A 10,998-nucleotide genomic window follows, 5' to 3' on the forward strand; every position below is an offset into this window, starting at 1 on the left:
CGGGGCGGTGCGGGGGGAGGTGCCCGGCGCTGGCTGTGGGCGGCCCTGCACAGCTGCGGGGCGTGTCGGGGCGGTGCGCGGCCGCTGGGGGGCAGGCGCGGGCCGGCCGGCGGGGGCGGAGCACGGCGGCGCTGGGGACGGAGCGGAGCAGGCCGCGGCCCGGGGCCCGCCATGCCGTACGCCAACCAGCCCACGGTGCGCATCACCGAGCTCACCGACGAGAACGTCAAGTTCATCATCGAGAACACGGACCTGGCGTGAGCGGGGGGGAGCGGGGCACTCAGGGAATGGTTGGGGGGGGCTGCAGGGAGCGGGGCACTCGGATTGGTTGGGAGGGCTGCGGGGCGCGGGGGGCTGCAGGGAGTGGGGCACTCGGATTGGTTGGGAGGGCTGCGGGGCGCGGGGGGCTGCAGGGAGCGGGGCACTCGGATTGGTTGGGGCCTGCAGGGAGTTGGGGGGGCTGCAGAGGGTTGGGATGGCTGCAGGGAGCGGGGCACTCGGATTGGTTGGGAGGGCTGCGGGGCGCGGGGGGCTGGCAGGGAGCGGGGCACTCGGATTGGTTGGAGGGCTGTGGGGAGCGGAACAGCTGCAGAGAGTCGGGGGCTGCAGAGGATTGGGATGGCTGCAGGGTGTGGGACATTCAGGGAATGGTTGGGGGGCTGCAGGGAGTGGGGCACTCGGAATGGTTACAGGGAGCGGGGGGGCTGTAGGGAATGATGGGGTGGCTGCAGGGAATGGGGCACTCGGAATGGTTGCACGGAGCGGAGGGTGATGTAGGGAATGGTTGGGGGGGCTGCAGAGGGTTGGGGGGCTGCGGGGAGTGGGACACTCGGAATGGTTACAGGGAGCGGGGGGGCTGTAGGGAATGATGGGGGGAGCTGAAGGGGGTTGGGGGGGCTGCGGGGAGTGGGGCACTCAGAGAATGGTGGGAGGGCTGCTGGAGTCTGGGGGGTGTTGTGCTGGATAGAGCCGCCAGGCTCAGGGAATGGGGAAACACTCCTCCCTTGGGGAGGATCCTGATCCCCTTGCCCCACACCTGATCCCCTTGCCCCACACCTGAGAGGACACTCACTTTGCCCCCCCCCCCAATTCCTCCTGGGGAGAACAGGGCAAAGGGCTTCACTGCACCTCGAGGTTCCACCCACCCCTTTCCCTCTCGGAGCTTTTTGCTGCCCACCTTCCAGCCTTTGGTTCCTGCCCTCCCCTGGCTCTAAGATGCCTGAGGGGTGCCCCACTAGGTGGGAGAAGGAGACCCCCTAGTGCATGGTGCCCTCTCACCTCAGTGTGCTGCCAGAAGGTAGGATGGTGCTGGGGTACAGACCTGTCTGCTGGGGCACTGGGGGCAGGTGACCAGGCTGACGGACTGCTGGGGGCTGGGCAAAACAAGGAGAATGCCACCCACACTGGGATGATCCAGGCACCACAATTCACACTCTCCAGCTCCATAGATTGGGCTGGCTGCTTTGGTCTTGACCTTTATGTGCCTTGGCTGGGAGAAGACAAAGAAATGTCTCCCTGTAAACAAACCCTGTTCTCCCCCCCACCCCCAACTATCTGTGCCCTGGCTCTAAAAGTTCATTCACAAGTCTGTTTCATCTTTACATTTTGATGTTTAGCCTGATCCTTGGCTAAGTATATTCAGGGCTCTGTGCACTCCTCATTTTTGCCGCAGAATTGTACTCCAGAATCTATTTTCCTTTTAAAAAATAACATTTCTAGTTTTTGTTTGTGAAAAATCCCTTAAAAACATGAAACAAATGTGACCCAAGCCATTACTGTCTGCGGGAATCTGTAGACAGCCTGAAATCATACCTCCGAGAGGTGTGAACTGCCCCATTTATTTCAGTGGAACCGTTAACCTACAGTTCAGAATTTAAGTGTCGGCATTGTCTGCCATTTCACTGCTGATTGTTTTAGTAGGTCCAGATAACGTGCTTATCCCACGAACCCAGAAGACCTCCCATGCCTACCAGGATGCCAAAACCTCTAACCTCTCCCCTCCAGAAAAAGAAAAGTCTGTGATGCATTATCAATACAAAAGTCTGTGGTATGATGAAAACATAGGGAAAAGGTGAAATAAATGGCCCCCACACATAAGTATGAGCTAGGATTCAGATTATATTTTCATATTTAATTTATTACTCTCCATTTTTAATTTAAATTAAACTGATCTTCAGCCTGCCACGCTAGAGTCCCGCAGAATCTAGGTCCAATGTTCTGCTGAGCACTAGGAGCCGTGACACTGTTATTGTGTACGCTTCAGTTTATGGTACTGTGACCTCTGTAAGAATTTCACCGATAATCATTAGCACGTCCTACTTTTCCACTAGGGCCTCTCTCCGCAGTAGGAATTGCCGGTCATATTAACCTGGGGGTGGCTTGTTATGGGGAGACTGTAAAGAGTATGATTGAACCTCTTATCATGAATGGTCAGAACAGGGATCACAGATGAAGGCTCTGGGCTCTCTTTATAGACTGCCTGCTATTAACAAAGGGCAGTAGCATTAGGAGCAGGGTGGGGAAAGCTGCATAGAGCCCGATTGGGTTTACTCTTATCAATAAAGCTTTGTTGGTGGGCAAAGAAATCTAGTGGTGGATGAATGGAGAATGAATAGGATCCAGGGAGCAGGTATTATTAGTCTTGGCAGGCTGCACTTTGGCCATGTCTATTTGGAGCAAACCTCTCTCACACGGGATTACATGTATTTTGATGTTCATTACTTGTGTTTCTCAGTGTCTCAGTGCTGGTTTTCTCCTCTGTTACAGGGTAGCGAATTCCATCCGAAGAGTGTTTATAGCCGAAGTTCCCATAATAGGTATTTTCTCCTCCTTTAGTCTTTTGTTGTCTGTTCATGAAGAAGATCCCGTAGGGGAACATCTGCACAGCAGTGAAGAGAGAGATTCTTAGCTTGGGTGGTCAGATGTGTGCTAGGTCTGCTTGAGTGACCACACTAAAAATAGCAGCAGGGACACAGTGGCATAGGCCGTGGCTGGGGCTAGCCAGCTGAGTGCAGTCCCAGGCGTCCCCTTGGACAGGTAGCCTGAGTGGTCACCTGTGTTGCTGTGACCCCACATTGCAATTTTTAGCACAGTCGCTCAAGCACAGCTAGCACGTGTACTACCTGAGCTGAGAATCGTCCACCAAACTGCCATGTAGGCATATCCTTAGACTCAATCAGCTGCCTTTGGTTCCCAGCCACCCTCTCCCCTCTGCCAGACTTCTCTGTGCCCTTTGTATTTGGGGAAAGGTATGCAAATGAATTGCTAATGTGCCTGAACCTTCAACATTTAGTTAAGTTATTTTTATTAGGTTTTGCACATGGGACCTAAGACCACCAAAACTTTTCAGCCTCTCTGAAACCATATATCATCATGGGGGTACAGGCCCCATGAACTCAGTGTCTTTCCACCTCCAAGAACTTTGATTACTTGTTTCTGTTCTGTTTGCAGCCATAGACTGGGTCCAGATAGATGCTAACTCCTCTGTGCTCCATGATGAGTTCATTGCACACAGATTGGGTGAGTAACCAACATCTTAAAGAAAGGAGGAAAATCATTCTGGTCCCTAAGTATGTCTAGAATGTGTTGTCGGGAACAATCCTAGAATCATAGGGCTGAAAGGGACCTCATGAGGTCATCTAGTCCAGCCCCTTGTGCAGAGGCAGGACCGAGTAAACCTAGACCATAAGTGTTTGTGAATTTGTTCTTAAAAACTTCCCTTGGTAACCTATTCCAGTCCTTAGAAAATCCTTTCTAACTTAAATCTCCCTGGCTGCAAACTGAGCTGATTACCTTTTATCCTACTCTGGGTAGTTGTGGAGAACAGTTGATTGCCATCTTCTTAATAACTGTCCTTGACATATTTGTAGACTTATGTCCCGTACCCCCTGTTCATGCCAAGTTCTTTCAACCTTTCCTCACAGGTCAGGTTTTCTAAACCATTTTTTATTGTTGTTGCTCTCCTCTGGACCCACTCCAATTTGTCCACAACTTTCTTGAAGCGTCGAGCCCAAAACTGGACTCAGTACTCCAGCGGAGGTCTCACCAGTGCTGAGCAGAATGGAGCAATTACCTCCCATGTCTCATATCCAGTGCTCTGTTACTACATCCCAGTGTGACATTCGCCTTTTTTCGCAGCAGCACCACACTGTTGCCTCATTCGTGATCGCCTATAACCCCCAGATCCTTTTCAGCAGTACTGCTGCCTAGCCAGTCAGCCCCCATTTTGTATTTGTGCATTTGATTTTTCCTCCTGAGTGCAGAGCACTACACTGATCTGTGCTGAATTTCTCTTGTTGATTTCAGTCCAAATCTCAATTTATGAAGATCATTCTGAATTCTAGTCCTGTCTTCCAAAGTATTGGCAACAAGCAGATTTTATAAGTATGCTCCAGCAAAGTCATTAATGAACATATTGACTAGTACTGGTTCAGGACAAACCCCCAAAGGGCTCCCCCACCCCCTTGATAGGTCCTCCCAGTTTGACACTGAATCACTGATAACTACTCTCAGAACAGTCTTTCAACCAGTCATGCACCCACCTTACAGCAATTTCATCAACACTGTATTCTACACAAGATGTGTGGAAACCGACTCTATTGGTCTTTTCTGTCTCTAACTACTGACGGGACCTTTTGTGATGGTGAGATGCCGGGAGCTTTGTCCCTCTCTGGTGGTCCCACTGGAGGGGTGATCAGTCCCTTGGTATCACTTAGATGTATTTCATGGTGTTTTCTGCACTCTCCCTAACTAACATCTCTCTCCAGGTCTGATCCCACTTACCAGCGATGACATTGTGGATAAGCTGCAGTACTCCAGGGTGAGTTCAGAGATACACCAAGCTCTCTTTGAGAGGGCTGTGTGGGGAGAATGGCGCGATCTGGCATGGGATGCTACACATTCTCACTGGCAGAGAGCAGTGATCCTGACCTGTTTCTTACTCCCTCTCCCTAGGATTGTACATGTGATGAGTTCTGTCCAGAGTGTTCTGTGGAGTTTACCCTGGATGTCCGGTGCAATGAAGACCAGACTCGTCACGTGACATCCCGTGATCTCATCTCCAACAACCCCCGGGTTATACCGGTCAGTATAAGATCAAGTCAGTCAGTAAGGTCTCTTCCCTACCCTTTCTCTAAGCAGACAGAGCAAGGCTCCTGTCTGATAGATATGATGTCCTTACCTTTTAGGTATCCTAGCTCTAGCTCGTACAAGGCTTTAACATATTCTGTCTATCTTCCCCTCCACCTTCCAAGTACACACTCTGAGATCATCCATTGCCAAGTTCTTCCTAGACAGCTCAGTGTTATATCACCTAGACCTGTGTTCTTAATCATGATGGCTGGGGGGCTCTTTGGAAGGGCTCTCTGAATCTTCAAAGGCCTGGCAGAAATTCTGCTGCCTGCAAGTTTGCTTGTTGGCCCTCAGCAGCGCTAGATAGCAGCGGTATCTCAGATGAGACACCAGAGCCGTGTGGCTCTTGGCAGGCCTCTGAGAAGGATGTTAAAAGAGCCCCAGGCGAATGGATTCAAAGGGATTTGGTGGGGCGAGTCTTTAAAATACAACTCAATCAGGGATCCCTAGCCAAGGGGAGCAGTCTGAAGGCTGCCCCTCGTTTTCACAAAGTGAAGCAGATCGCAGATGTTTTCCTTTTTAAAAAATACTGTGTCGAATCTTCCTCTGAGTAGCCAGGCCACTTTGATTATCATGCAGCACTGCATGCTGGGATCTGTTGTCTGCAGGCTAAGCCTCCATATCAAAGATAGAGCAACTCTGTGCAGTGTCGTGGAACCACAGTGGTCACATTTGGCCTATAGACTGCACTACTCGGTCATCCTGTAATATGGGAACACTGGAAAGATGTATAGGCCGGCTCTTCCTCGCTATACAATCACCAGCCTAAGTGTGTCGGGCTGGAAGGGACCAAGAGAAGTCATCTAATTAACCCTCTTGTGCTGAGGCAGGGCCAGGTAAACCTAGACCAACCCTGACAGGTTTTGTCCAACCTGTTCTAAAAATCCTCTGATGATGGGAATTTCACAGCCTCCTTTGGAAGCCAGTTCAGGAGTTTCAACGATCCTTATAGTTAAGAGAGTTTTTCCTAATATCTAACCTAGCTCTCCCTTGCTGCAGATGAAGCCCATTATTTCTTGTCCCACCTTCAGTAATTCACTACAGGCTAAGTCTGTTTGCAATGACTGGCCTCTTAGTTTAGTGGGTGATCCGGGGTTTGAAGTTGGGAGAAGGGGTTGGTCCCCCAGTGACCTCATCTGTGGCTCGTTCTATGCAGGTGACATCCCGGAGCAGAGACAATGACCCCAATGACTATGTGGAGCAGGATGGTGAGTGAGTCACTGTGTAGAAGAGCTGCAGAGAGAAATCGACTTTCCTCTTTGACCCATACCCCAAAGTATTAGTCCGTTAACCCGGGGCAGTTGCAGATGTGGCACTTACAGGCAAAGCTGGCAGTGTGGAAATGCCAGTGTGCACAGGATTAACTTTTTGTTCCAGTAAACAGATGTGAACTCTGCATTTACTGCTGCTTTGGAGTTAGAGTGTTTGTTTGGGAGGTAAAGAAGATCCTCTGTCTCTCTCACGGTTATAACTGGGTTTTACAGCAAAGATGCCAAAACAGCTTCTCCCCATCTGCTGTGGTCGAAAGGCCAAATCATGCCCTCAGCCACATGTACCGCTCCCATTTTTCCATTGGTGGGAGTTGCATGGCTGTTATCAAGGCACGAATAAGCCCTTCTAAGATTGTAAATGAGCTCCGCTTTCTAAGGAGATTTCCCTCTGCACGAATAGTTCCCCACTCACTCACCACTCAAATGCAAGCATGCTACCATGCGAGGATTTCTCCTTTGCAGCCACTCTCCCACCCCATTTGAGTCAGTGTTTGTGCTTCTCAGATATCCTCATTGTCAAGTTACGGAAAGGCCAGGAGCTGAGATTGCGAGCCTATGCCAAGAAGGGATTTGGCAAGGAGCATGCCAAGTGGAACCCTACAGCAGGAGTAGCCTTTGAGTACGATCCAGACAACGCGTTGAGGCACACAGTCTACCCCAAGCCTGAGGAATGGTATGTTCTGGTTTGAGAATAGTATTGGTTGAGTGGCACGTGATCACAATCAAGAGAAAATATTCTGTATTCAGTACAAGAGACAACATTAATGCAACACTGTGGCTGAGAAATTAAAACCACAAGTCATGAGATTACTTAAAGTTAGGATTCTCATAGTATCTGTATTGTTCCTCCAATAAAGGTAGTCATCTGGGTGGTTAATGCTACTTTAATCTTGAGATATTCCCGTAGTATTAGGCCTGGGTGATCCTTAGTTTGACAGTTTAGTGTCTCCCCTTCTAAATATTCTTAGTCAAACACGTGTTCACTACAAACTCGATTTCATTTCCTTTCACATCATTTCCAATGGCTGGTCAAGTTCTAGCCCCAGAGGTAATTTGTAAGAATTTGGTAAGCAACTGAAAATAAGGGTTTGGAATGAAAATGCCAGCTCACTCGTAGGCAGAGCGACTCCTGTGCAATGCTAAAATAGTGTGTGTGTATTTGAGTGTATTTGAATAGAACAGTGGTTCTCAGTTATTTTTGTGGAGCTGCCCATGGTGTGAATTGGCCAGTGAGCACCCCCCCACACACACCTCTCCTAGTCCTGACGCCATGTGCTGACAGTTGCTGCTGTCTCTCCATTTTTCTGTTCCTTTTATCTTAGTACTCCACCCCCCTCCATATTCTTTGCAGACATTTTCCCCTGTTCCTCTTCCTCACACCCTCCTACACACACCCACACTAGAAGGCTACCTGCTGCTGCAGGTGAGGAGTGACCATTGGTGCCATCCAAGGCTCAGCTGAGTGCCAGGGGGAACAGAGAAGAGGCTCTTGGGCTGGCAGGCTGCTGCTTGCAGCCCTGTGCTTCTGAGCTGCCCCCACAGATGCGCAGGGAAGATTGGGTGGCTTTTAATGAGACATCTTGCAAACATGGCAGCTTGTTTGCAGTCTGAGTGTCGGAGGCAGGAAGTGAAGCTGGGTCCTTTCCCCATCCTCTTAGATCCTCTCCTGTGCCAAGCCCTGAACTAGCCTGGCACCCCCTTCTCCAACGGCAGGCCTGTTCCTCAGGTTGGGGAACGCACATAGGGCTTTCGTTAAGAAAGTATAGCAGTGGTTCTCAACCAGGGGTACGTATGCTCCTGGGGGTAGTCAGAGATCTTCCAGGGTGTGCATCAACTCATCTAGATATTTGCCTAGTTCTACAACAGGCTACATAAAAAGCATTAGCGAAGTCAGCATAAACTAAAATTTCATACAGACAGTGAATTGTTTATACTGCTCTATATACTGCCCACTGAAATGTAAGTACAGTATTTATATTCCAATTGATTTTACAATTATGGTAGAAATAACAGTAAGCAATTTTTCAGTAATAGCATGCTGTGACACTTGTATTTTTATGTCTGATTTTGTGAGCAAGTAGTTTTGAAGTGAGGTTAAACATGGGGGTATGTAAGACAAATCAGAGTCCTGAAAGGGGGTACAGTCATCTAGAAAGGTTGAGAGCCACTGAAGTACAGCATCAATGTAAAGTCATGCTGGCTAATGTCTATTGGCAGACTGTATCGTGCTTTGGCCATTGGACTCTTCCATCTCTGTAATCTTAAATACACTAACGCCATCCTCCTGCCCCAGTTCATTCAACTGCTGAATGTTGGCCATGGGACCAAACTGCTGCCCAAGGTGGGAAGGAGCCAGTGGGGAGGTGGGTTTCAGCATTAACCTTAATTGCTGTGTTTGATCCTAGGCCAAAGAGTGAATACTCTGAAATTGACGAGGATGAGGCCCAGGCTCCCTATGACCCCAATGGAAAGCCAGAGCGGTAAGGAGCTGGCTATCTGCCACAGCGCATGGGGAAGGAGGAGGGCATTTCCAAAAGCCACCCAGAAGCGCCTCAGCCCGTTGTCTGTGCCTTTCTGGTGGGGTTCAGTGACTTTGCAGATCAATTTGCCAGCCTCAGGAGCGGGTGTTTCCTGGGGAGTAGGTTGGGGCCCATTGATGGAGTAGTGAAATGGCAGCCAGGACTGGCTGACTTTTCCCTCCAAGAGAGCCTGCCCTATCAGGGAATGGGAATCCACTCAGTGGGGCAGTGCAGGACTCAGTGAGCCTCTCCTCTCAGATCAGAGTGCTGCCTCCATGCCGCAGCTGGGTGGGACCACGGTGCTTTGGGGCTCCAAGACGGGGCAAACCAGCCCAGCTTTGTTGAGGGCTCTCATCTCCTGGGGAGGAGGAGTCTCATATGCAGTAATCCCCTTCAGACCACAAGCCTGTCCCAGGTAACAAAGTCAACACAATAGTCCTGCCCCAGGCCTGTCTTCCCACAGAGAGGCTCCAATGTGTGGTTGTATCCTGGCTCTCAGCTGGGCTGTCCTTCAGGAGCTGCCTCTTTCCCAGCCTCCTCTGGGAAAAGGAGGCTTTTAACTGCCCCTTCCACGCCTGACTGCTGCTGCAGGTGAAGCAGGGCAGGGCACATTAAGCCCACAGAAGCTCATTAACCCTTCCCCAGACAGGGCGGGGTGTGTATAACCCATCACACTGTAAATGAGGCTTCTGTGAAGGCATCGGGAAGGACTAGAATGAATATGGAGACCCTGGTGTTATCAAAACCTTGCTGGGGAGTTGGGCAAGTGGTACGGAGATGTCGCGTTCATGTTCAAATTGAGACATTTGTTCATCTTCCACTGGCTTCTCTGCCCTGGCACTTGAGTACAATGCTGCATCTTTGTCTGTGATGAATGTGTTTGAAGCTGGGCAGGTGAGCTGAGATTCTGGGACATACTGGTATCCCCATGTCCAGTGCTGAAACGACTGGTAGTGAGTTGTATTGCAGTAGTGGCAAAGCTGCCACCAGCCCAGTCAGATCCAAGCCCATTGTGCTCGGCGCTGCATAGCATTTGTGAGCAGATACAGACATTCGTAGCGAAAGCTCTCTGAGCAATATGTAGTAGCCCGTGAACTTACAAGCCGTCGTTTTGGCTCTATGGCTGCTGTTGCAAAGGTGGGTGGAAAGGAAGGGCTAACCAGACTCCCAGGAGCTGAGAATGAGCTCTCCCTGCAGTGAAGTACAATAGGGTGGAAACACACTGCAGAGAGAAATCTCCAGTTCTTGGCCTTCCTGTCTAAGAATCTTAATCTCCTCCAATACCCTCAGGTTTTATTACAACGTGGAGTCCTGCGGCTCCCTGCGGCCGGAGACCATCGTTCTCTCGGCACTGTCCGGGCTGAAGAAGAAACTGAGCGACCTCCAGACCCAGCTAAGTCACGAGATCCAGAGTGATGTCCTGACTATAAACTGAGCCCTGCCCCTTTCCTGCAGAATCTCCTGTTGTGACCAAGTCACCCTGATGTGCCGCACTGGGTATCTCTTTCAAACTGAACATTCATGTCACCAGAAAACATAAAATTAGAAATTTGTCCAGTGTTTCTTACAAAATGCCAGTAAAATAGGTGTACATGTGCCCTCTGACTCACAGGGCTCGTCCAATACCAACTGAAATCCTCCAGTGATGCCACCAGGCATTGGGTCAGACCCCTAGTGCAACAGGGACCTGATTTTTTCCTGGGGCAGGGCTAATTGTAGCCAAGTGAACATGGATCCCTGCTCGTGTGCTGAACCTTCAGGCATTTCTGGCACTCAGCTGGTGGGGATGTGATGTGTATTGAGATGGCTTCCCATCAGTTGCCCTTTATAGAGCATGGAAGCTGCTCTGCAGGAGCAGGGGCGAGATTTCCAGCATAGTGCAGGGACATCCCCAGTGAGCCCCAGGTGTGGTATATTATTGTAATGGGGAGTGTGGGGGGGAATCTCTGTAAATGACCCTAGCTCTTGCCTGTTTTCACTAGACTCTGGCCATCTGTGGGTTGGGATTTGGAAGCATGTATCTCAGCTCAGTTGCATAGCCATGTCCTGTTTGTTACCGTGCTGAATAAAGCCTTTTT

The 10,998-nt window shown here is 50.1% G+C and overlaps 1 protein-coding gene across 1 annotated transcript; it reads left to right on the forward strand.

The window, feature by feature from the left end:
- The first annotated feature begins 117 nt into the window (after positions 1–117).
- Positions 118–10,355, forward strand: POLR2C (RNA polymerase II subunit C). Its single transcript, XM_050923313.1, has 9 exons — positions 118–257; positions 2,767–2,816; positions 3,451–3,519; positions 4,767–4,819; positions 4,954–5,082; positions 6,287–6,338; positions 6,906–7,074; positions 8,807–8,881; positions 10,211–10,355. The coding sequence occupies exons 1-9, from the start codon at positions 172–174 to the stop codon at positions 10,353–10,355; spliced, it is 828 nt and encodes a 275-aa protein (XP_050779270.1). The 5' UTR covers positions 118–171.
- Positions 10,356–10,998: the final 643 nt, after the last annotated feature.

The sequence above is a fragment of the Gopherus flavomarginatus genome, chromosome 14 (assembly GCF_025201925.1).
Source record: "Gopherus flavomarginatus isolate rGopFla2 chromosome 14, rGopFla2.mat.asm, whole genome shotgun sequence".
NCBI lineage: Eukaryota > Metazoa > Chordata > Testudines > Testudinidae > Gopherus > Gopherus flavomarginatus.

Bases quoted from the DNA above. Each gene is read 5' to 3' on its own strand.
- POLR2C (XM_050923313.1), top strand. From the start codon at position 172: ATGCCGTACGCCAACCAGCCCACGGTGCGCATCACCGAGCTCACCGAC. The intron at 3,520-4,766 runs GTGAGTAACCAA...ATCTCTCTCCAG, and splicing joins GTTCATTGCACACAGATTGG to GTCTGATCCCACTTACCAGC. The intron at 7,075-8,806 runs GTATGTTCTGGT...GTTTGATCCTAG, and splicing joins TACCCCAAGCCTGAGGAATG to GCCAAAGAGTGAATACTCTG.